This window comes from Sphaeramia orbicularis, chromosome 9 (assembly GCF_902148855.1).
Source record: "Sphaeramia orbicularis chromosome 9, fSphaOr1.1, whole genome shotgun sequence".
In the NCBI taxonomy this organism is placed as follows: Eukaryota; Metazoa; Chordata; class Actinopteri; order Kurtiformes; family Apogonidae; genus Sphaeramia; species Sphaeramia orbicularis.
Window position 1 is genome coordinate 36,208,834 of NC_043965.1, and position 26,225 is coordinate 36,235,058.

The 26,225-nt window shown below is 43.5% G+C and overlaps 1 protein-coding gene across 11 annotated transcripts in view; it reads left to right on the forward strand.

The window, feature by feature from the left end:
* fbrsl1 (fibrosin-like 1) overlaps positions 1–25,578 on the forward strand; it is a 322,499-nt gene extending 296,921 nt beyond the window's left edge. For 3 of the 11 annotated variants that reach the window (XM_030143058.1, XM_030143063.1, XM_030143059.1), the window contains 13 exons: positions 8,046–8,466; positions 9,183–9,442; positions 10,909–11,159; positions 15,655–15,705; positions 15,905–16,000; positions 18,289–18,360; positions 18,573–18,602; positions 18,913–18,984; positions 19,661–19,793; positions 20,489–20,572; positions 21,722–21,805; positions 22,579–22,849; positions 23,085–25,578. In XM_030143058.1, coding sequence (XP_029998918.1) covers positions 8,046–8,466; positions 9,183–9,442; positions 10,909–11,159; positions 15,655–15,705; positions 15,905–16,000; positions 18,289–18,360; positions 18,573–18,602; positions 18,913–18,984; positions 19,661–19,793; positions 20,489–20,572; positions 21,722–21,805; positions 22,579–22,849; positions 23,085–24,387 — 3,128 coding nt within the window. In that variant the 3' untranslated portion in view covers positions 24,388–25,578. Of the gene's footprint in view, positions 1–8,045; positions 8,467–9,182; positions 9,443–10,565; positions 10,727–10,908; positions 11,160–15,654; positions 15,706–15,904; positions 16,001–18,288; positions 18,361–18,572; positions 18,603–18,912; positions 18,985–19,660; positions 19,794–20,488; positions 20,573–21,721; positions 21,806–22,578; positions 22,850–23,084 lie in introns of all 11 variants that reach the window. The other 8 variants (XM_030143060.1, XM_030143061.1, XM_030143065.1 and 5 more) reach the window with 8 other exon arrangements.
* The last annotated feature ends 647 nt before the right edge of the window (positions 25,579–26,225 follow it).

The window sequence follows — 26,225 nt, forward strand, 5'->3', positions numbered from 1 at the left end:
AGGAGCCTTGTCTTTGTGTGTTTGTCTTACTAAGCTCTGTATGAGAGATATTTCAAACATCGCCACGTAGGTCGTCAAAGTGTCTCTTCAGCCTTGACAAGTATTTCATCCCTTCAACAACATAAAAAGACTAACAAGAGCACAAGATTAGAAAAAGTCAGATCTCACAATCCTGCAGAAAAAAAGGCTTGTAGCTACTAGGACACAGCTCTTTTGGCATGTAGCCATTAACAGGGGAAAATGGCAGCTCTAGTCTGGTCTTCAACAGCTGCTGGGTCTCCATCTGTAAGCCTAATTACCCAGCAGCACCCCAGGAGCATCTCAGCAGCAGTATCCTCCTATAGAGCAAGCATTGATTACATCAGTGCATCCATACTGGACAGTGCATTTCCCTGGGGGCCCGCAGACATGTGAAACCTAAACTCAAGTGGTTTAATGTGCACTGGGCTGCTATCTTTAGACAAATAACCTGCAAAAATCACAGCCTATCACGTGCACCTGCCCTGTGAGGATCCACTCCAGAGCATTTAAAGGTCTTATACAAATTAAGTATGTAAAAAATTAAATGACAAATATACAAGAAGTGATCAAAATATGTTTTTCTATGAATATGCATTTATACTGAAGTATTGCTCAGTAATTTACTTCTACTTTTAATCAGCCTTTTAGAAATAATCAATCAATTCAAGTCTTTTCGCAATGAAATATGCTAAGAACGCAATACTCCAAGGCTTTTTCAAAGATATTTAAAGGCAACACTTCAGTTTAGTAATCATGTAATGGGAGTTTTTCAGTTTTATTTAGATCATATACTAAACAATTTATCTTTAGAACTAGTAATTGCAGTTAGATATGCTACAGTATTTTCACTATGTGTCAATGCTGCGGTTGCATATTAGTTGATAATAAAAATAGTTTGTCATTCAATGTTTGTCCACCTGCACTGAAATATCTGTAAAATTCCTCAGACATGCAGTAATGTACATTATAATAGTTGGTCTGTTTTGACGGTTTTAAAAGACTGCAGCTGTAGTGAAGATCAGCAACCCTGGCCCGTAAAAACACGATGCTGTCAACATGTAAACATGACAAGTTGAAAAAAGCATGGCAGTTGATTGATGATCCAGCTATCTATAGTGTGACGTACATGGAAACACTGTGTCAGCATTCTTCACAGCAAGTGTATCTATATTGCATTAAGAAAATGGCTGTTTGTATTTGCATGAAGCACACAAGTCATTCAGGTAACATCTTATCTTACCAACAGATTCGAGCGTGAATACAGGCAAACCCTATATCTGCAAAACACCTAAGGAAATATGATAGGCGGGCAAAGATGTTTGTCCTTCCCCTTTTCAGTGCATTAACCTGCAACGGCTGCTTTTGTCAAAACAGCGAATGAGGTATGGCGAGTGTTAAGGAGCTGTCAGCTTCCAATTGTTGCTTTGTTTTCAGAGTGGGGAGTGAAAACAGAGATGGAGGAGGAGGAAAAGAAAAACATGCAGGCTTTTTCAGCCCACTGTCATGCCACTTAGGATTTGTTGAAGGATTTTCACCCAGCCATTTCCTTTCCATTGAGAAGTAATCATTGCGGCACTGAAAGATAATATTATATCCACTTAGAGGCATGTGGGCTTCGTGCATGTTCGTACATGAAATGAAGCTGGAAAGCAGTGCCTCTGTTTACATTGCTGAGAGCTCATTCTCTACATTTCTGCTAGGACTTGAAGCATCTTGGCCAAAGCTCCCTGTCTTTGTGTCTCCTATATCTCATTCTTTCTCTGTCTCTCTTTCCATTCTCCATGGATTGTGAGCCAGCTGGTGGGCTAATAGAGGATGCTTTCCTGTGGGGCATCACAGTGATACTGTTCAGGCGTTATGCGAGCTTAAGTAAAGCTGACACGCTGTTCAAGAACTGCAGCCCACACTGAGCTCCATAGCAGCCTGTGGAGAGTCTCTGAAAAGGTCTTAGAGGTATGGCAAACACAGGGAGGCTGCCACCGTCCTCCCACCGCTGTGCTGTGATGTGGGAAGCAGGAGTTAAGTCCTTTATTAGAAGTGGCAGGCGTTGTCTCCAGTCACTACAATAATTGCAGTGCCACGTCCACCGCCGTAATCAATTGAGACAGCTGCTGCTGCGGCGTTCAAGTCCATCAGGCAGGCGTGTCATGCTAATTAATGAAATGATAAGGCTAGTGCTCGCAGCATTGCACAAATAACTCCTGAAGGCTCCCCTTCTTTTCAAAACAAAATTTACCCTTAAGGTCCAGCGTTTTTCCACCCTGATCCCATCCTGTTCGCTGTCTTTCCGCCACGGCCTCGGGGTAAGAAGGGTCACTGAGGTCAGTAATGGGTCAGTGACAGTGAAAGGGGTCACATTCCAGGCTGGCAGGGTGGGCTGTGTCAGAGGAGCCATTAGACTTGAGCTTTTCTGTTGAAAGTTTCAAGATGTCCACCCTTTTATTTAGGAGAGCCCAGTGGCACTGACCTTAGACGACCCGGCTGTGTTCATAAGAAGCTGAGACTGATGGCTGTCCCAAAACACATGACCGCCACTACAAACAGCTCTACAGGGGGATGGGCTCTGAGTGAGAGTCCAGGAGCAGGACTGTTAGTGTAGAGGCTGCATTATTAGAACACTTTGTAGCTGTGAAGTGATGAAGGTGTAGTGTCAGTGGGCCATAAGGGATATAAAAGGGATTTTAGCAGAACCTCTCTCTCTTTTCAGATCTGAAGATTTGCTCCCAACCCACAGCCCTCTATCCACAATATATCCTCCCATCCACATAGCATATGCCCCATGAGAGGTGAATGGCATATGTGTCCTGCACCATATGGCTGGAGTTTGAATTTGGTTCTGATACGTGCAGGAAAAATTGATTCATTCCCCAGTTTGGGCTGCCAGCGCTCTGAAATGAACATTAGGTTCTCAATATATGCCTGGGCTTTGACTATAAACGTGTTACAGCTTAACACCCATCCCTATTCTGTTGCCATCCACTCCTTTTGTCAGCTGCGGTGAAGAGACAGAGAGACATAATTGAAACGTGCCAGCTGTCCCCACTCTTTAGCTATCTTGGCCAGCTTCCTCCTCGTCCACTCCCCCATTAACATCTCTGAGTGATTTGCAAAAACGTCGCCTTGGCTCCCCTCTTTACCAGCTTGGAGATGCTCAAGGCAGATTAAATAGTGTGAGAGAAAGCAAGCCAATGCAAATTTCTCCTATGATTTTATTATTAGCACATTGATTCAACACTGCTCAGCCCTTCTGTTCCCCTCATGCAAAATCATTTTTGTTGAAATCACCCCGCCTTTTTTTTTTATGACTGAATACCTCACAGCAATGAAGTGTTGATTGGCAAGCCTGCAGTTTCCTGCCTTCTGCCAGTATCTGTTATAGCCATCTTCCACAGTCACTCACTCGTGAGGTAAGCCTTGGCTCTGTGCAGATTGCTTGTCTAGAGAGGTACAAAAACCAAATCATTGTGAGCTCAACCGTCAACAGCAGCAGAATATTCTGTCAACCAGAGCCAGCGGGAGATGGATCAAGGCAGCCTGTATTCACACATACCTTCTGCATCTTCCAACGTCTTTCAGCAAATATTCCACTTTATTTAAATATCTGTCTGTTCATGTCCTTATTTTATCAGTGCCCTGACTGTTTATGCTTTGGCAAAGCCATGTAGGGAATGAACCGCAGTGTTTGCCTGGTAAATGAGAACACCCAGTGGCCTTAAGCTTCTCTTAGCCCTCAACCCCCCTTGTCACAGAGAGAATTTGCATACCCTCGTATCTAATCTGAAAAGGCTATTTGCATACAGGTTCAATTTCCCTGGCTCCTGTATGTACTGGCATCGATGTCAGCAGTGGGCAGGTAATTTATGTAACACATTTATTTGCATGCACAGCATTCATTTACGGAGGGTTATAGTTTGAGGCGGAATGAGAAGATTCTCTAGGGCCCTGATCTCATTCATGAGGTTGCGGGGTCTGTTTGCACCTAGCCAGGTGTGTGTTTAGAGGAAAGTGGCTACAAAAAAAGTAGCTTCAGAGGGAATGCTTTTCAAAGAGTTCAGGTTTAGAGCTCAAAACATTTGTCTGCAAAGTGTGCAGTGCTGCCCTTCAGGGCTTTTGTATTGTGTTCCTGATATGGCCTGTGTAAGTGGACCACGCTTTAGTGGGATGTCCTGGTCACAATAAAGAGTCCTGATATTCTTCACTGAAGTCTCTTGAATTATGACAGCCAACTTATTATAGTCCTGCTCTGGGCCAAGCCGTTCCAAGCTGGACTGTCTGGTTGCGTGAAGGCCACATAGGATCATATCGGTGCCAGGTCCCCAGATGTTCCACAGGGACAAACAGGGTCACAAGTGAAGGATATCGGAGGTAGGAACAGCTGTGTAGCGACACCGTGCTCACCCCTAATTCCCCACTGGACACATCACTCATCAATGCTGAATCCCAGTGGTCTGTTGTCCGTCTGCTTTCTTAGCCCCTATCTCCCTCCTCATTCAGCCTTCCAGCCCCCAACTCCACATCACTGCAAACTGAGGCACGTGCTCACTGGGCACGGCACAATTCCCCTGAGTAAGCAGGGCCACAGGAACAACTATAAAAAGATCAATACTGGGATGAGATGTCATCTGGTGAGCAGACCTGCCAACACCTCCCTAGGGAATGTCCCCTGTTCCCTCTGGTGCACTAACCCAGCTAACGGGAGCAGTGGGGGGATGCCACCCCCCACCACTGGGCTGCCCTCCAACCTGTCTGACTCACTCACACCATCTGCTCAGGTTTGTGGGGAAGGGCTTCTGGACAGCACATTTTTTGTACAGACACTCGTATAGCATTTGTTTCACATGACTGCCTGTGGCTTGCCCACTGTTTTCCTCAGTATGTGATTGTAGGCAAAGTGTGTTCCATGTCCTGAGGAAAAGAAGAGCAAAACAATGCCAAATTTGGCAGTGTGCTGAATTGCTTGAAACTCTGGTTGACAGTTGTGTGGTATTGCGGTGAGGGGGGCTGTGTTTGTTGAAAAACAAAAGGGAATTTTGCTACATATAGCCCTCAGGTGACGTGTCAGAAAGGCAATCCTGTCATCATGTTATCACTGTGTGTTAGTTTACAAAATGGCTGCTGCGGAAGACACAAAAAGACAGGGAATTGTAAAGTAGTAAATCTGCACTACTAGGAAGGTTACACTTTCAGTGGAGATAACTAATGATCCTGTTAAAAATAAGATAATCAGAGTATTTTCATTACTTCTTTAAAGTCCTTATTAACTTATTGTATTTGACTATTCAGTCATTCCTTTTTCCACAAATTGTTTAAAATTTGCAAGCGGAAAATTCATAAAAAAAAAAAAAAACAGTTAAACAAGGTAGTGTTAACCTCACTCTAGTACTTAACACCAGTTGCTATTATTAAAACCATAATAATATCACTTATTGAATTGAATTTCCAGCACCAAAAGGCATCACCTAAAAGACATGGCTACCTGACTTGTCATGATCAGTTTCTAATTTTTCAGGCTTTTTAAGCTTTTTACCAAAATAATATATTCAGAAGAAATCCTTTTTCAGTCACCAGTAATTTGACTGATAGCTGGAATTTAATTTGCCTCAGCAAGTGCAACTCCTTTGTGATTTAATGACAATAACTCTGGTAATGTAATAGTAACTAGTTATTTCCTGACATTGTAAATGTGTCCCATAAGCGCATAGCACCTTTTTTATTCATAAACTGCTTCAAAGAGAGGTAAAACCATCACTTTGAATATTGTATGTGTGGCTTACACCTTGTAACACATTTTAACATGATGCCATATTCCGAAGCAAATAAGTTATTGGATTTATGTATTTCCTGTCCACGGGGGCAATTTTTTGTTGCCTTCCACCAAAATGAAGACATTAGAGCATAGCGTGTTTATGTGTATGTAACATGCCCACAGTGACTTCTGTTCATTCTCTGTTGTGAGCCTTCATGTATGTGTGTGTCTGTGTGTGAGTGTCTTAGCTTGCAGAGTGATTTTAATGAGGGATGGGTTGGTCTGAGCTGATACCTCCCTGCCTCCATTACAGCCCATTAGAATCATCATTAAGATAACCCAGCGCTCGCTGTGGCCCTGGCAGCATCACTATTAGAATCCCCTCTCTATTTCTTAGTGGTTGTAGTGAGACTTCCTTCAGTATCACTCGCCTTGCATTGTGTCTGGGAGAACAGGTTGCCACGGCAACATCACCCAACGGCGACATTTTGACTGTGGATATTTGCTTCTTGCTCTCTGTTTGTATGTCTGTGCCTCTCTCCCTGTCTTTCCCCTCAGTCTTCCTCTTTCGCTTTCGCTTGCAGGAACAAGAGCCTGACAGTTTAATCCAAATCCCAGACCCCTATAAATCTGGAGGTCTATATACACCCGGACCCTGGAATTCATTTGAAAATCGTGACACCTTAGCCAGCCCCAGCTCTCTCATAAAATGCACGGAGTGAGGGAGGGGGACTTCAACAAATAAAAAAATAAAAGCTCTGCCCTGCCTTTTTATTGGTCTTTTTATGGGTGTTAGGATCCTTGAAAGATTAAGCAGGCTGTTAATAGGGACTGGATATTCCATTAGTGGGCCTCATGTCGGGTTCTTACTGGCTTGACAGCAGCTCCCGGCTTTTCTAATTTTTTTGTTACTGTGGAGAGTGCCCGTAGAGCTTTTTTAATTGAGGTGCTAGTAAGCCTTCTGACTGAAGTAGTGCTGCATCTTAGCTGTAGATTAGAGCTGCCCAAAGAGCCTCATCTCCCTGGTGTGTCTACTGGCTCTTCCTCTGTTTCTGTCTTTTCACATGTCTGAAGTCTTTCTTTTAATGCATGTGATGTGTTTTTGCTTGAAACATGTTTCACTGCTCGTGACTTTGATACGTTTAGAAACTATAGCGTACAGTTTTTGCTGTTGAAGCGCTACCGTTTCATCAAACCCCAGTTCTTTGTGGCCCGTTTTGCCTTTCTTCTTAACTAGAAGATCACCAAATGTCTTTTCATCTCCATTAAGATTCATCAGTGTGTTCTTTGTATGTGAAAGGTGTCGAGATGCAGCATTTTCTGCCACTTTCATTTTCCTGCTACAACAGCATATAATTACAGTCATTAAATTGCAACAGACTAAGTATGAAAAGTCGTGCGGTGGAATGGTGATTATAAAAGCTTTTCTGGTGAAAAGAGTCCTGATGAATAGTAAAGACAAAGTGGTCGAGTTCAGAGTGCTTCACTGTGGTTTTCCAAATCCCCTAAAAATCAGGGAACGAGGATAGAAAGGAGCAGTGGCAGAGAGGCCAAGATAAGGGGCCACGATCTCTCTTCACAGCACAATTGAAACATAATTATTTCATGCCAGATTGTGTGCTCAGCAAAGCCCTGAATAGGGCCCGACATTTAACTTTAATTAGCTGTGATTTATTCATACTGACTGGATCGCAGGAAGAAATTGGATCATCTGATTATAGTCAAGCATGAAAATGACCTGATTAAACACTCAGCGCAACCTAGGGAGAGGGAAACAAGAGGACCCTTGGGCAGAAGACATTGTGGCAACATTATGGAGAAGAAAAGGGAGCTATGTTTTACTCATTAATCATGTATTTACTTCTTGATACATACAGTCGTAGATAAAATCCTGTTCTGCTACTGTCTGATTTTTTCAGACATCAAGTGTCATTCAAGCTGGAAAAACACCTTGACATTTACTATAACCTTTCCATTGTGTCATTTAGACCAGTCAGTCCCAAAGATTTGGTTTTGGTAATTGTACTTATACAGTACAAACTGCTAGTGCTTATGTTGTTTGTTTATTTTTGTTTGTTTTACTGATGACCAGAAAAATAACACTAAACGCATTTATTTGGTGACAAGTGTATATTTTCAACCACATCTTTAAGCTGTCTCTTTGAACTGACTGGTTTACCCATATAAGATGACATCAGAAGGTCATGCAGAAACTGTAATGGTATTCAGATTGGGCAGGAGAAACTCTTATCTTACATTTCTTTCTGTCTCTTTACAGGTGTGCCAACGAATGAGATTCCTGAGTCCAAGACTTGTAGCTCAGCCAAGGTTTCGGGGCTCCAGCGCAGCCAGGAGCAGAGTAACAGTGAGGTGCCGTTTGCGCCTCCCGTGCCCAGCCCCACGCCGGCTTCGGCGCCCACCGGTTCCCCTGCCCCCGCCGCAGCAGCGGCCCCTCCAGAACCTCCAAAGTCACGTCTCCCTACCCCACCTCCTCTCAGTGTCAAGAAGGAGCAGCAACCTCCACCCCCAGTCCCTACCCCACCCCTGCTGAGGGCACCACCCCATCCTCAGCCCCACCCCCCTCACCCACACTTGCACCAGGAGCCCCGTATTCTTCCACCCCCCCAGCACCACTCCCGGCCAGTAATCAGCCATCAGGTGCATCACCCTCTGCAGTACAGCAGCCTCCACGATATCAGGTAGGATCTATGTACATTTGTGCATCTGTAAAAATGGCTGCATCTCAAAGCTCACAATACTGCTAACCGAATAAGAGATAATCACTATCCAGGGATCTGATTTTACACATATTAGAACATGAGAAAAATTAATGTTGGAGGTTATTGTGCACAGGTTACCACTTTTTTTAACATGTCCTGTTCATTCATTTGGAAAGAACAATGAAATGAAAAGATTAAAACAGTTTACAAAAAAGCATCCTGCAATCTAAATGGGCAAGATAAAACACAATTCTTTATTGTAAACAGTAATGACTGTTTTCTAGTGGGTATTGACTTTTTACCACACAAACATTCAATAACCAGCTGTCAGATTTACTGTTTTTCATTGAGCAACCCTCAGGTACATACGGCACCTTCAACTATTGCTCGTTCCACCTCATCTTCTCATATTCTGCCCTGTAAGGTTTATTGGAAAATCATTCTTATGCTGTCAAAGCAAAGTGTCACTTCTTCTAGTACAGCCTGAGTGTTAGCCTCAAAGCAAGTGAATGCATGTATACACCAGACATGTAAAAAAAAAAAAAACCTCTACACTACAGCATATTAGCTGTAGAACAAAGTAGGACATATGAATATGTCATACTTTTTACATCTTAGAGCAGACTGTGAATATTTAGATGTTAATATCTTTGTTTTTCTTGTAATTTTTTATGCCTTTATCCCCTGTTATTCAGCCACAGCAGCAGTCCAGTGGGTCTTCCCAAACAGCACTTGCCCCCATCACCTCACCACCACCTCAGCGGGCTCCCATCCTCGGCCCCTGCCTTGCCTCTGTCCATAGCAAACCTCTCTACCTCGCACTATTCCTCCCTACGGAGCCCGGCCCATCGCCATCCGGCCATGTTTGCAACCCCAGCAACACTGCCGCCACCACCGACCTTACCAACCAACAGTTTAGTGGTGCCTGGGCACCCTGCCGGCACCCCCTACCCAGGTAATGCCACACAAACCCCTAAAGTACATCCTAAAACACTGTAATAATTTACTGCCAACAATTGTAGCATTTATGGTACGAATATCTTCTTTTATATTTATCTTCTCAGGCTTTCAGATAAACATTTAGCTTCATGTTTAAATCTATCTATCTATTTATATGACTAGCTTTCAATCTATCTATCCATTTAGACAACATTTCAAAGTCTGTATGCTGTCTTTTGTATTTCCACTGAACTTTTCTGCTGTATATGAGGAATCACTTAGATAACTGAAAGTGAACTGTATTAAGTTTATATCATCAAACCAGTGGAGAACTGGTCTAGCCTACCGCACACAAAGCATATGTGATATTATGTTGAAACAAGTCAAGTGTCCATGTAAGAAATTGCTGATCAGGTAAGTGCTCATTTATTACATTTTTTATAACTTATTAATTGGTACTTAAAATTAAACTACAGTAATATTCACATTTCTATATATATAATATTGCACGTGGTCATTTCTTTATCAATGCCTAAACTGGATAAGCTCTTTTGTTGTGATAGCGTCTATACTTAGAATGATAATTGACATCAGTCTTTAGACTATACGTAACTTGAGCAGCTCATAGGAACAGCGCTCCACTGCTCTATGCTGCCTCTCTCAAGTCAAGTGCTAGTGTTTCTTTTTCATTGGTGGAAAAAAAAAATCAACATTAATTTTTAAGATGGACTGTATTTGTAGTAGCTTAGACATTTTCAAAAAGTGAAGAGGTCGGTGTAGGAGGGCTTGGATGCATCACTGGAAAATGTCAGCTAACAACTGGACAATCATCACAGCTGGAGACATCTTCAGCAAACTGAAAGCAGCATTTACTGGTGCACTGAGATGCACTCATTCAGCAATCTGATGCAACTAGAATTATGTTTTTTGCTTCCACTGATATGGGACTGGTAACAATTTGATAATATTCTCAACAGTTTCATCAAAACAAATAACTAAATGCTGCGATAGACGTAACAAATGTCTCCAGTGATGATGGGTGTCTGTAATAAATATGCCAGTTGTGCATTGACTTTCTAATGGAGAGCAAGAGTGTGTGTTTTCTGCTGGGATGACTCTTGGTTCTCTCTTGTCTTTAGATACCAGCCTGTTGATATCATTCAACCAACCAATCATGTATTGCCAGCCTCATTCGGGGATTCTGATTGGCACATTGTCACAGGCAACTCTGTTACCACCACCAATGAGTCCCCACGTAGAAAACCCTCACAGCATGAGCTGGAGAAACAGAGAATGCCAGGTGACTATTTCTTCTCTTCTACCCTTGTTGTGAAGACTGACTGGGCGCCCGTGCCTTTTTTTTTTCTTGTGTCCCCCACTTCCCTCCCCCACCCCCTTTTTCTTTTCTTTTCCTTCCTTTTTTTTGTTTTTTTGGTTTGTTTTTTTTTTTTTTTTGGTTTTCCTCGCTCTCCTTTCTTGCAGAGCATGACCTCCTGAGGCAGGAGTTGAACAACCGCTTCCTGGTTCAGAGTTCAGAGCGGGGCCGGGGGCCGTCCGCCTCACCGCTGGCCCCCGTGTCGCTCCTGAGGGCCGAGTTTCACCAACACCAGCACATGCACCAGCACCAACACACCCACCAGCACACCTTCACGCCCTTCCCTGCCAGTCTGCCCCCGGCCGCCATCCTCACCCCGCCCACCGCACCCCCCATGGTGCGTACCCAAGCCAGAAATGTGAGGATAAGTAAAAAACAAAGCTCCCGTAACTTCCCACCCACCTGTCACCCTCCCGATTTTCTCTTCAATCAACTTCCCCCTTTTTTCTTTACCCCAAAATTCACCAATTTAGTCCCCTAGATGTAGGAACCCCTCCCTTCAAGAATATATTAATTCAATTTGATTTCTGCATATTTTTGTGCCGTTGAAGTCTGAATGCTGATGAGACACTGGGAGCACCACATCAAAATCTACAACTGGCACTTTTTCACCACATTGTGCAACTGGATCAACTTGATTCAACTCTGTTTTATGCTTTTACATCTGGCAAAAAGTTGTGGATTGTACTTACTACCTTTGACCAAGTGATATAAAAAGGTGACACAGTAACATTGCGGACTACATCAGGGAGAATCTTCACTATAGTCACTTTTACACAGAGATCCCGGAAAAAAGGCGAGATGGTGATCCCACCTTTTTTCCATCATTGACCGATTTCCACAGCCAAGCCAAAGGAGTAACAGAGGTGAGACAGGCTGGACTTTTACACACGGGGTATTAGCGCGTCGGAAATACCCCGAGCATAGCGGTGTTGCTAACCTCTCTAGAGTCTTTCATCGTTCCACAAATGTTAGCATGGATAGAGTCCTCTGCCCGAAGTGACAATAGCTCGTGGATGTCTGCGTCTCCCCAGTTCAACATCCTTCTGGTTGCGTTTATATGCTTGCTTACTGTACACGGCCCACGCTAATTTTTAAATCCCCCTGGCACCAGGGTCGCACATGCAATTCGTCATCAAAACATCATACCTTGGTTGCAGAACTAGAGGTGTTCCTTTTACATAGCGTACCAGAATCATGATTCCACTTTTATCATGGTTCTGTTACTACCTCCAGAGGCGTTACAGAGCAGCGATAAAGGTGGGAACAAATGATCCTGCCGTTTCATTTACTCAGACGCCACTCCGGAATAAAGACGAAATATTCCTATAACAGAAGTGCTATGTAAAGGGGGCTAATGACTATGACCATGTGAGACTGGACTGAAAAAACCTGCCAGTTGTGAAATAACTAAACTCACTCACTGTAGCTTACATTTATTTGTATTCTGTTTTATTCAATGCAATACAAAACTTGCCACGACAAACAGCCATATATCAAGAATCAAGGACATCCTTTTTCTATGCTCCATTGTTCCTGTGCATGTCACTTTGAAGATGGCGTCATGGCAGTTTCATGCAGTGTTGCTATGACAACCAGCTACATTGAAGGGGTTCTATATCTGCAGTGGAAAAACAAAGTAGCCAGTACCAAAAGTGAGTAGAGTTGAATCAAGTTGAGCTATTACTATGTGGTGGAAAAGCACCAAATGAAGCAGACAAACACCGGGCAGTCAACCCCCACTGGCTGCCACTTCCCCTCACAAACACACACTAGCTCCTACTACACACTGGGGTTGGTTAGACCTGAAAAACCGTACATATACCTTCATACCAGACCACTTCTTTGACCAGTAATGAAAATATATGTATAACATTGCAGGAACATTGATAAAATGCATCACTTTTATAGATACTAGTATCTGACTTATTTCTGTGGAATAGGTTGGCATTGCAAAACTCCATTTCAAGTATTCATGTAGCTAATGTTAATTTTAGCTAAAGATCAAAAAGAAGTTTCCTCCAGGCAGATTTTTCAATTGTTTACACATGCACGTCTGTATAATGGCTTTGACTGTTTTATTTTCCTGTGCAACGAGCAACAAAGAACAACACTGTCAGACACACTTGTGCATACTGTATGTGTTTGGAAGAAATAGAGAGAGTTCTGTACTGCAGGCTTGTACAGTTGTGAGTTCTTTGCCACGTGTGTGCGCACCAGTGACTATTTCAAAGCCTTGCAGTCAGTCAGATGGTTTGTTGTGGATAAAGGCGGGGATGACATCACTGCAAAACTGTTGTGATAATGTTTCTAATTGCTTCAGTGCTTTAACTGTCATCAAGTCTGGGGGGGAGGAGGACCAGACACTTGCAGCTCTCAGATTAGTGCAGAGGAAAAAAGGTTACGAGTGTTCATCCATCATTTCAAATGCACAGCACTCTGTGACAGTCGATTCAGATGGGGGCCCTAGTTGTAGCTTTTGGCATTAGTCTAATAGATCTAATCCATCATGTCATGACCTCTGATTAAGAGCCTGTGGTTCCATTATGGCCCCACTTCTAGATTATCCCCATCCTGTACATTAGAAATCAAAGCTCTGGTATTTATGGCACAGTCTCCAATAAGTGTGTTTAGACAATTCTGCAGCCAACACACATGCCGATATCTGGTTCAGCGTTCATTCCCAACATGGTAGGCATTATATACCATACACAGCCATCTCTTTGAAGATCAAAGCAGCGATTTTCCTCATCTCACTAATGCTGGTATTATGTAGCCCATGATGTATATACCTCCCCATCTCCTCTTGTTATTACAATGGGATTTGCTGTTAATGTCTTCTTCTGTTTGGTTTTTTTTTTCCTTTTAATTGAAACTGTGTTGTTACTTAACTTGTGCCTTTTCCCCTCCTCCCTTCCTCTTAGTAACAAAGCTGTTTTTTCTTCTCTTTGGTGCTTGCTTAGAAAGGCTTGGAATGATGATGTTGTGGTTGTTTTTATTACTGTTTTATCATGAAAGGCAAATCAAATATGCCCTAGTTGTGACTCTCTCTCTCCCTCTTTCTCTCTCTCTCTCTCTCTCTCTCTCTCTCTCTCTCTCTCTCTCTCTCTCTATTTCTACCTCACTCTCCAGTCTCTCTTTTTATTTCCTCCTGTGCTGTAGACGCCCCATGTCATTTAAACTATGTAACAGCCCTTGGCTAATGGCTGTAATTAATGAAATTATGAAGCCTCTATTTGTTTATTGTTCAACGCCCTCAAGCAGCTGGCTTACCAAATGGCAGCACTGAGTATCTTTCCTACCCCACCCCCTTGCCCCTGCTTTGTCTTTGGACAGGGAATATTCTTAATTGTTATAAGATGAAATATTAAGGTTTAATTAGCCAAAGCTGTTTACTATAAAACTGTGACAGGCACGATAAATTACAAGGGCAAGCTTTTTTTGTTTCTTTTTTACAAGGCCATAAAGCAGCCAGAGTCCCTCACCCAGTGTCAGACATAAAACAGGCCATGCCTTCAGAAATGCAGAGGAGCTGTTTAATGAGCTCGGAAGCTGGCTTGGCGTTTCCTCTCAATAGGCTGTCTGTCTTTGATTTGGGCCTATTATCGCCCACAAACAGGGCCGCCAACACCATCGTTGCCGCTGCTGCCATTTTGAGTGCAGATGTGAATGGCTCTGCTTCACCATAAGGCCCCTGACCCAACGCCTGTGTCTCCACCAGCATCTTAGCCAACCGCTTCGCACTACCGCCCCCCCCAACCACCCGCGTGGCAGCACACGCACACATAGAAACACTGATTCATACCAGCTCATTTTCCTGTTTTATGTAAACCCAAAACGTCTGCGCCTGCCAAGAGAGCTTTGTGAAAACACTCGCAAAAAGTACCTGCAAATGGTTTGTGTATTTGCGGAATAGGAATAAGTTACTGTCACTTGTAATTAGCCTGTTTCAAAATAGAGAGCCAGTATTGGCTTGTGAACAGACATACAAAGTCTCCATTCATTCATACATGGGTCAACATTCTTAGCTCTCTCCTCTGTCTCCTCTCCTTCTCAGCTTACTGACTAAATTCCCATCTGCTCAGAAACATTTTTTCATACATCATAAGGACATAGTTATATTATATGGCAAATAGAAATTGAAATTACTCTTGTAGGCATAAGCTCTGCCCCAGAAAAGTTTCCTTGCATCACCTCTTCCTTTCAGGGTTACATCAGTTTAATGCAGAGCTGTCCTGAATTAGCTCCTAACCAAATGTCATCTGTTCTATTCAGTTTCATTCATTACAGACAGGCGGCTTACACAAGAGGCTCCATATATTCTTTCCATGCTTTTTTGCACAGATAATTGGTCTGTTTCTAGACTAAATTTCTTTTGAAACCCAAAACAAGCTATATGTCTCTTTTTTACTCCTAACCCTCCCATCTATAGCGTTTGGTCTTGTTATTAAAAGTCCATAGCAGTCAAAAGCAATTAGATTCAGATTTCTACAAATTTTCCAGTGAATAGAAACAACTGGTGTGTTTAAAAATGGTCTGTTTCCCAAACCGGGTCTCTGCACCCAGCCTCTGTACGCTCAATTGGAAAATCATGCAGCCTGTCTTCATCTTGGCAGTCGGCTAAAGCGGTCGTATTGTTAGTAATTTAACTGCCTATCTGACCATGCAGTGTAAGTAAACCCATGACCGGTGCAAGCCAGCTGCTTTACTCCAGGGCTTATTAGTCTGGATCAAAACACTGCATATGACCAGTTACAGATGTATATCACATGTTTAGTTTTTTTATGTAAAAATAATGAGACTTTGTTATTAGAAAAGCTTTTCCTAACTCTCCTCTCTTTTGTCTCTTCCAGTTCGACAAATACACCCCTAAACTGGACAATCCATTCATCAGACATTCAAACGTGAGTTTATCTTGGTTATTTTAATTTAAATTTCTTATTTGCGTTTGGCAAATCAAATATTTTACATATTTGAATATTGCCATGAGAGCATTTATCGTGGTGGTGGGTTTGTGTGTGCATATGCTTACGTCTTGTTCTGTACATATGTTTGATTTTGTTTCAAGGTTTTGTGTCTCCCATCCTTCCCTTTTCTCCCCAGTTCTTCCCCTCCTACCCTCCCACCATGCCAGGCATGCCCCCGCTGCTCCCACACTCAGGACCCTTCAGCTCGTTGCAAGGAGCCTTCCAGCCCAAGGTCAGCCCCACATCCCTAACCTCAACCCACAATCTACAAAGGTGTAGAATTCAGGGAAGCATGATCACAAAAGAGATCACAGTTGCTTGTGAAACAAATTTAAATTGACTTTGTCCTTCCATGTACCATGCTCAAATAGAGACACCTATTGATGGAATAAAAAAAGTCCCAATTTAAATGGATAGTTCATGGCTTTAGACACTGTAAGAAAGAGCAAGAAGGAAATTAGTCTAGACTCTGCGTGTAAAGTCATCAAGTAAGATTATTAATACACCATATGGCAGTAAAAGAAACACTCTCAGCTTTGTTTGTTTATCCAAGTTTCCAAGGTTTTTTTCTTAATCACACAACATTAAAGAAAGTGGTTTAGGAAATTAGAACACCTGCAAATAGAGATGAAGTGCTGCAGTTTTTGGTGGGGTTATGTTCAGGGTTATTGTTAGAAAATGCGTGTGAAAAGGGAAGCGTCACAAAGAAAAATAAGATTCATATATGCATCATAAAAATCCCTTTAATCCACTAAATTCTATTTTTTGCGAAAAGAAGAAACTATTAACTAATAATCCACATCGGTGCTTATTTTCAGTCATTCAGACTTGGACATAATGTAAGATTTGACTGGACCTGGACCCGCATGTTGTGATAGGCTCAAGAAAAGACAGCGATGTTAAAGTGTCATGAGAGCAGAGGAGAGGTAAACAGAGGCAGTGAGGTTAGGAGTGATGGGAAGGGGTGGGAGGGTGAGGGTCTGTCTGGTAGATGCCCAGTGGCTGTGACCTGGTGTAAGCCACCAATCAAAGCTGGCCTAAATCCCCTGGCCTTATTCCCGGCGGGTTTAGTCATGGAGGAGCCCTTTTGTCCAAGGCTCCTCCAGATGGTTCAAGGAATACTCGTATGTGTCTAAAGCCCCTGCTAAGTATTCTAGGAGAGAAGCTTGGAAGGGAGGGGGGTTAGGGCCTGGGATGTGTATGTGTGTTTGTTTGTAGTTGCTGCTGACCCGGGTCACCCTGCAGGATCTTCCTATTCCTGATGCTGGGATGGATTAATATGGCTGATCTAGGCACTTGTGCTCCAAAGACTTAAAGAGGAGATCAGAGAGATCAGAGATGTGTTACCCTGCTATGGCTCAGCGCCTGCAGCATCATTGCAGTTTTATCTACTGACGTCAGCCATACAGTAGGATTACTGAGCTATAGTGCTTAGGGAGGATATAAGGTTACAGGGACGCTGGCAACACTGGCAGGACAATCTTCAAGTGGTTTTAAAACAGTTTCTAGCTCTGAGCCTCAGTGCTAGAGTATACAGTGGAGGAAAACACAGAAACTTAGGAGTGCATCGTTTCTATTCTCTTATCGTATATGTGGGGCCGTATAGTGATCTGTGTGTTCGTTATCTTGTTTCCTGTACATAATACTTTTTCACCAAACTCAGTATAATTTATCAGTTATGTGTTGGAATGGTGTCAGCCTGTAAAACTGAAGGACGAATTGCAATAAATGCAAATACAATTTGAGTATCCAGAGAGTAACTGAAAAATAATTCACTACTTTTTCACCGAACTTAATACAATGCATCATTTATGTATTGGAGAGGTGGCTTTTGCTAATGTGTCTGTCGCCTGTCCGTGTTATCCATCTTGCTGTTTGTGATCATTTCATTGTGGACAGAACTAGAAAAATGTTCCATATTTTTCCAATAAAGTTACTTAAGAAGCTACTCCGCTACTCTGCTGTCAGGAAAACTCAAAGAAAATATGCAAATATAACCAATATGTTCCATTTTGTAAGGATCCTCTGATAGCCCATGTTATTCCTAAGGTCTTGACAGATCTAATGATGACAATCATAAAGGTCTGAAGTTTGACATCAATTTCCAGAATTTTCCAGGATGTTTGAAGACAAAGTGAAGCTGGTGAATGTAAACTTTTGAGCTTCTGTGGGATGTGATGAAAGAAATTCATGCTGGACTGAAGTATTCTGTCATTATAATGTAATTTCACACCATCAGAATAATCCATTGGGCTAAAAGAGGAAATATATATTAAAGAAAAAAGTTTGAATGCATTCAACCAAAGTTTATCTAAATGAGCTTCAATAGTATGTGTTCTGTATGTGAAAATATTAAGATAATGAAAATTAAACCAGTCATAGGTACCTCCAAGTATTTTCTAATTAAAAACCTCAGCATTAAACAACCAACACCCTGAAGTTATGTGAAAATAGTAAGAACAGTTCATGGGGTCTTTTTTTAAGTGTTGATGATTTTATATCTTGTTTCTTGGTTCTTAGGCGTCTAATCCCATCGACGTAGCAGCCCGTCCAGGAGCAGTACCTCACACACTCCTACAGAAGGATCCACGGGTAAGAATGAGTCTGCTAAAGGACAGTCTTTTCCCATAATGCATCTGTACGGTCACAGTAATCCAAACTGACAGAAAGTAAGAGCATGTGTTTTTTAGACAAATATTTCCAGTGTGATTAAGCTCCTTACTCTGCTGATGTTAGGGTTTTGCACTAAGCTCTGCATCCTCTCTTTGTTGATGATGATAATGGTTGTGTGTTTGTCCACACAGATAACAGATCCATTCAGGACATCAGTAAGGGTAAGTCATTGCGTCATGCTCTTGTTTTAAATGTTTTTTCGTCTCTGGCCAGGCCACAAAGTCAAAAAATGCAAATTCTCCAACAATCACAGATCAAGCAAACACAGGCTTTTGGCTGCCTTGAATGGTAGCTTTGAGGTCTCTATGGGGTGAAAGTCAGAGTTAGATTTTTCTTAATCCGTTGCCTGGTTGAAAATTCTGATGAGTTCCCACTTTGTAGTGTGGCCAGAAAATCTTAATGCCAGAATCCATTTTTAGCTCCCTATATCAAAGCCAGCAGGCTAACCTCAGTCTCTCTCTAAATTTTTAGAAACCTGGCAAGTGGTGTGCAGTGCATGTCCAGATCGCGTGGCAGATCTACCACCACCAGCAGAAAATGAAGGTGCGTGAGATGGATAATGATGTTTTGCAAGCTACTTGCTGTCACATAAAATACTGGTATAAATACAGTAGAGTGGTTAAAGAATAACCATCCAAATAATGTATTTGAGTATCCAGTAGGGCTCCTCATGTCATATCTAATTCTCTACCTGTAGAAGCTATAAGTATGTTACTACATTCAGACAGACTCTTACCTACATGTGTGTAAGAGTACCAACTATTTGCTGCATGTAGACCTCCAAGTTACATATTTGTGGAGTCACTATAAATTACAATAACTGACTGTTAATGACATTAATGTAGTAAAACATTCATTTTGTTTTGTGGTCACATTGACAATAAATATGATAAATGCCTGTCAGGGAATACTCCACTGACAGAGCATGGCGTGGCCTCGCCATGGAAACCCTCAGTAGTGTCAGTCCTTCGTGGACTCTGGAACCCCGTTACTGAGGATTAGTTTTCCCTAATCAGCTTACTTATATTTGTTGTAACACAGTGGGCCAGAATAGGACACATAGAGCCATTGTTTATGTATCTGTCCTCCCTCTGATCTCTCACCCAGTGAAGCCGAGGATAAATCCCTCTCACTCTCACTCTGTTGTTGGAAATATTTGGTGCTGTTGCCTGCCGACCTCATGTTCTTTGTCTGGCTTCCTCTCCTTTACTCAACATAGCAAATGCAGCTGGATCCTCACAAACTTGACATGAACGGGAAGCTGGACCTGTTCAGTCGACCTCCAGCTCCAGGAGTCTTCCCAGGGTTCCCTTACCCTCACGACCTGGCGCGACCCCTCTTCTCATCTACAGGTTAGTGGGTAATGAACAATGTGGTTCATCCCAGGACAAATCACTCAAAATTACAGCACTTTAAAAGCTTTCCAGTGGCATTTTTTAAAAACATTTTTGCAAATTACCATTTATAGCTGCATGTTACAATTGTTCCATTGCAAATGAAATGGTGGATTTTTTTTCTCTCCACTCATGTAATGTTCACTTAATTATAGTGCTTTTGTAGCAAATGTTTTGCCAGTAAAGGGAGGTAGATGTCTATGAATATGGATGACTCTCGGTTAGGTAATTGACTGATTTGCCCTGCGTTGGAGGGCAACAGAGAGGCAAATGCCCTTTGACTGGTAATTATGCAGTGTTGTGTCAGAGGCACTCCTATAATTGGTTCATTCATTAACAATTCATGGAATATGGGTGATGCTAACCATGTTTTGTGAAAGAGACCAGCTTGTTGCACATTCAGGGGCTGACCTCAATAAGCAGCTGTAGAGCGACACACAAACATGCAGCAAAAAAGCAAAATATCAGTTGCTAATTTGCTCAGTGGCATTATATAGCTGGCTTTATACCAGTCTAGCTTCTATTTTCTACCCGACTATGTGTGAAAGAAATCCACCCACATTCCAGTTTTTTAAAGTGGTTATTCCAGCATAGCTAGTAAGACATTTTATTACTGTCTGATTAGAAAATAACCGTATTCCTTTCTTTGACAGGCTCTGGTCACCCAGCTCCTGCACCCTACGGACCTGCCCCCCACCCCAGCGGCTTCCTGCCTCCTAGCCATTTGGCAGGTAAGTGTAAGTAACACCATCTTCAATTTTTTTAATACATCTATCTCCCTTTTCTCTCCATCTGTCTCCCTCTCCCTTTCTTGCAGCCATGTTTTAAACACAAAACAAACCAACACAATTTGAAAGCTAGTTATTTCAGAGTGTGATGTGAGGTTCATTTGCAGGTTAATAGGGTATTCAGTCAGGCAGTGAGCTGATTCTGAGTTCAGGGTTTTGGAGAAAGAGGCTGCCATACAATCAGACAGAGTGATTCATAACACAGCCTTAAATAAACCATGTCTGGGATTAATGAAAAGACGTAGCTAGCCTAGAATCCAGTCTCCAGTCCTATTTATCACTCCTTATTTGTTTGGACAAACTGTAGGCAGAGCAACATTTTTTTCTATGATGTTGCAAAGAGCTGAAGAAGTGAAGGTCAACTCTTATTGGATTTATTTGTGAATGAAATTATTTATTTAATCATTCACATAATCATTTCTCACCATTCCAATTGAGACACAGTTTGTCAGAGAGGCTAGTTGATTTCATATAACAACCCCTTGAGTCAGTCCGGTCTGCACTTATGAAGCCTTGGTGCACTGAGGAGGAAGGTTTAGTCAACAGCAATTTTCCTGTCCAGAGAATATGTGTATGAGGCAGATGTTGTCGTGTCTGATTTATCAACAAACCCCAGAGTTGAAAATCCTTAATCTGTAGCGATAATGTCTGAATTTTGTGAAGGAGTTGTGTTGAATTGTGATCGGGCTGCAAATTATCAGTTGATTAACACTGGGTGAATATTTGTGGAGCCTACCAGAGACCAGATTCTGCGCTTTAGTCATTGTGGTTTGTCTATCCTAATTTATCAACCTTCCAGTTATCCTTTCCCGCTACAGTCCATTCATAACATAGCTCCAACAACTCGAAACTATTTTCCCATCAAGCTGTGTAGTTCCACAATCCCCAGCAGGGTCAGAGACACTCCACTCCTGTTAGTGGCAGTAAATCCAGCATCCAGGAGGCCTGGCTGTTGCAGGATTACCACAGAGCTAGGGTGGCAGCGCTAAAAACCACAGCTCGCTTGTAAGAGAAAAGCCGAGTGGAACGGGTTGGTGTTGGGGTGAGCACCATTAGCCAGCCCCCCCCTTTTGCTAATCCCTGTTTGGCATTTTGCAGATCCTTTCAGTCGCTCCAGTTCCTTTGGCGGCCTCGGCAACCTTTCAAGCAGTGCCTTCGGAGGATTAGGCAACCCCTCGCTTGGTAAGCGCTGGCCCCCTCTCCGCCTCCACTGCTCCCCCCTTCAATCGGGCCCCTGTGGCCAGTAACAAAACAGAGCAGGACAGCGTTAGACCACAGGGAGAGCCAGGAGGGGAGGAAAAAAAATCAAGACACTTAGCTCTAGTTTCTGTGTCAAAGCAGCCCAAGCCTAGGGAGGCCCAACAAGTGCAACACACCACAGCAAACCTCCTCCCTGCTTCCACTTCATCTCCCAGCCATGTCCCCAACAGCCTGGCTTTAATCTGGCTTTGCTACTGCCAACAAGCACTCCCAGGTCTGCTGTTTGGTGGCAATTCATCTATTAATTATTTGACAAGCCCCTTCTGCACCACCATGGAGGGCTTTCTCTTTTCCCCCTGCATCCTTCTCTCGCTGCCTTTCACTCTTTCTCCTCATCCCTCCTATTCTTGCGTGCCAAATCGGTCACCCTGTTGTGAAAATGGAAGTGATTGGAATAGACATGCCGTGGAATGCTAAGGTCTCCCTTGGCTTTTCACAGCCTTCATCTCCAGAGGGCAAAAAAGGGAGGGAGGGGAAAGCCCTTTAGTCCAAAAGCAAATGAGTAGAGATTTTTTTTCTTTGGTGGGGGGAGCCATTAACCTCTAACTCTTTCAAACAGCTTCACTGAGAGAACCTCCAGAGACAAAGACAAAAGCAGCTTTTGTTGTTGAGTCTTTCTCATCTTATGTGTCCTCAAGAGGGTTTTGTGCCCAATTAACTTACAGTGGATCCCACGCCTGTCCCTTCCTTTCCAGGGTCCAACAGTGTTTTTGGCACAAAGGAGGGGCCTGGAGGACTGCCCACATTTGGCAGCCCCCACCACGACACCTGGAATAGACTTCGACGCACCCCGCCATCTTTCCCTACCCCTCCACAGTGGCCCAAAACCGCAGACGCCGAAAGAAGCAGCTCAGCCAACAGCCATGAGAGAGAGCGAGAGAGGGAACGGGAAAGAGAGAGAGAGAGGGAGAGGGAACGAGAGAAAAGAGACTCATCCATTGGGAAAGAGGAGAAGGATAAAGACAGGTGAGTTTGAGGTGGACTTGAAAATATTTCAGAGATCTAGAAACATTTCTGCATTTACATATTTAAAAATGACTTTGCCTGTGTTATACATTTTGTTGACTTGTGCATGTAGACTACAAAATGTTGTAGACAAATACATTCATTTACATGACAGTCTCATCTGTTTTTCATTTGCAGTTACGATGAAATACATTTTTTGTGTTTTTAATTCAAACTAACATTACTTTGTTCACAGGGATTCTGTGGATCGCAACCGGCACTCCAACCGTTCATCTCCAGCTTCAGCACCAGTCAGCTACCAGATCAGCAGCCTGATACGCTCCAACAGCCAGAACTCCAATGATTCAGGACGTCATCACAGCGGCAGTGTGGACCGGGTCCGCGAGGCAGAGAAAGAACTTCTGGAGCGCCACAGAGAATCGTCCACACTGGCTGATGTGAAGGTGAAGGAGAGCCGCTCACCCAGCAAGGAGATGCTTGAGAGGAGACCCTCGGAGGACTGTATCAAACCTGCACACCGGTCTCCTTCTCCATACTCCAAGGCAGTGATCAATGAGCAGGGCCTAAAGATGGCAGGTGGTCCTCCGCCTGCACTTAAGGACAGCGAGAGGAAAGATCCTCCACCTACAGAACTCCTCCACAAGATGAAAAATGACATGAAGATTAAGGAGGAGAGGAAGGAGGAGCAGGAGGTCATGGTGGTGAGCTCTGAACCAGCTCCGCAACCACCATCTCAAGTTCTCTCTGCTCCTGTCTCCCAACCGGGAAACCCACACCACCACCATCCGCCTCTATCCCAGCAGCCCCCTCTTCCCTCGCCACGTGGTACTGAAATCCCTGCACCTGGTCTGCATGGTGTTCCCATGGCACACTCGCTGCCTCTATCCATGAGTGCCATGCCTCAGATGGGAAGCCTAAATGTTTTGGACCGTGCTCGGATGGCTCCCTTCATGGGAGTGAGTCCTCTGGCAGGAAGAGAGCGCTTGCCTCACCCAGCCTTCCCTTGGGACCCACTCAGAGAGGCGTATCGCAGCCTAGATCTGCAGCGCCGCATGGACTTCCAGCTCAGGGCTGAGCAGGGACATCGTTTCCCCACTATGTATGAACAGGAGCGGGCCTACCGCGAGAGGGAGGCGCACGACTACTCCCATCATGAGCACCTGCTGGAAGTGCGCAGGGAGCACGAGCGGATGAGACAGCAGGCGGAGGAGCGAGAGCGCCTCCACCTGAGGGAGGAGCTGGACAGAGCACGCCTCCACCAGCTGCACCAGTCGCCCATGGAGGGACACCTCCCACATATGCCCCCCTTTATGCCCCACCTGGGCGGCATGCCCTACCCTAGACTCAGCCCCTCCACAGGACACAACGGCCCTCTGAACAGAACACCCCCTACTGCCGCACTCAGTGCCCCCCCACCCCTTGTGCCAGCTGGCAGTGCCAGGCCAGCATCACCCAGGAGGACTACACCCCTCACCACCACCCAGGACCCACGGGACTACTCCCCATCTCGCAACCCCAAAGAGGTAGAGGCACGGTAGCTTCTCTGAAAAGTGCACAAAGTCTTACTAGTTGGACTAAAAGGCCCCACTCCCCCACTTCTGAAATCTTCTTGTGAACAAAATGCACTGCTCTTCATGAGAAAAGAGCAAAACTCCCTAAGGGAAAGGGTATGATTGTACAAAGTAAAGGTGTGTAAGGCTGATTAAGCACATGCCATGACTTTATTTTAGTGGACTGGAGGTTGAATAATGTCGGTAAAGAGAACACAAATATGTGTATGTTTATAACCGACTTAAATATTTGATAATTATTAATATATTAATCCAATACCTTTTTTCAGCTTTGTGCGAAAAGAGAGATCCTGAAATGAGTTTGTACATTTCCTATCCTTGTTCCATGTATAGATATCATTTCTATGAATTTTATGTATTTTGTGCATTAGTCACGCCTTTTACAATATTTATCCCAGTTGATTGTGAGACATATCCGTTATGACCCACGGTAAAGACTGGATTTTGGTTTCAAGTAATTTAACCTCATGGTACCAGGATATCCTCAATGATGACAATGTACAATGTTACATTACCAATTTCTTTTGTTCATTTGTTTGCCTTTGAGATATGCAGATAAATATATATTATGAGGTCTTTGTTCAGTCTCTGTAAAGAAAACTGATGTAAATAACTTGTTGATATTCCTTCGCTGCAAAATTACCGTGTAAATTTATTAGGCTTTTTAACCATTTCTAGAAAAACAAAATGAAATGAAACATGGGGGATCTGTCCCTGTTGAATAACATGGTAACAGATAAGCCTGGCCAACGAATGGGAAGTATGAAAGAAGGGTGTTGTTAGAGGGCCAAGAAGGATCATCTGCAATCTATGCAAAGCAGCACACAGCACCCTAATGGAGAGTTCACCTGGAGGGGAGCAGAGGATACTTGTGATTCTGAGAGAAACCTGGATTAACACATGTTTATATTTACCAATGAAATACTGATGGAAATCTTAAAAGACTTCCAAGTCACAAACTGGACCAGCCCCAGACAGATAAGATGGACACTTTTTAGTGGGCGGCAAAAGGACTTTCTCTGTCAACCGTGTGGTGTTGTGCAGTTGTTTTTCTTAGACTCTTGTATACAAAACAAGTAGAGTTTTAGGCGTGCAAAAAATGAAAATGAACATTCATGGTTTAAAATGTACGGAATAAAGTTTGGACCTAATGTCATATACTTGCCACTTGTCTTTCATCCTGATACTGAAGCCCTGAATTTGTCTGTGAGCCAAACCTACTGAGCTGAATGTTGATGTGAGCTTGATAGGTTTGCCAATAATGCTTGTGCTCGGTTTTCAGCATTTAGAGTATTTGCTCATCTTATATCAAGCTATTACTTTAAAATCATAAAGCCAACAGACTTGGCTGGAAGAGTAGCCTAAGCCATCAGATCATTTGACCATAATCTGTCATACATGGGCTGCAGAGCTCTTCAGCGGGGATCGATGAGATTGGGCCAAGGCAATACAGGGAGGGACTAATAGGACATTGATTTTGTATGAAAGCAGGTTTTGAGTGTTTGTGTTGCAGGTAACCGGTATTGACTGGCAGCCCAGCGGCATATTGACCCGCGGTCTGGACTCATTAAGAGGAGCAATGCCTGGGAGGCAAGCTATCGGATGGTAGAGGAGAGGCTCCGCTCCCATCTCATACGCCTCCTCTCCTCATGCACAGCACTCATCTTCTTTCCTAATGAGGCCGGAAGGCGCTCTGGAGTGGGCCGCGGAGGGAGCCCTGAGGCGTCCCATCCCACTATTGACAAGACCTCGGCTGTGCCGGCCGCCTGTCCAGAGACGGCCAATTCATCCTGATAATGCCCTGA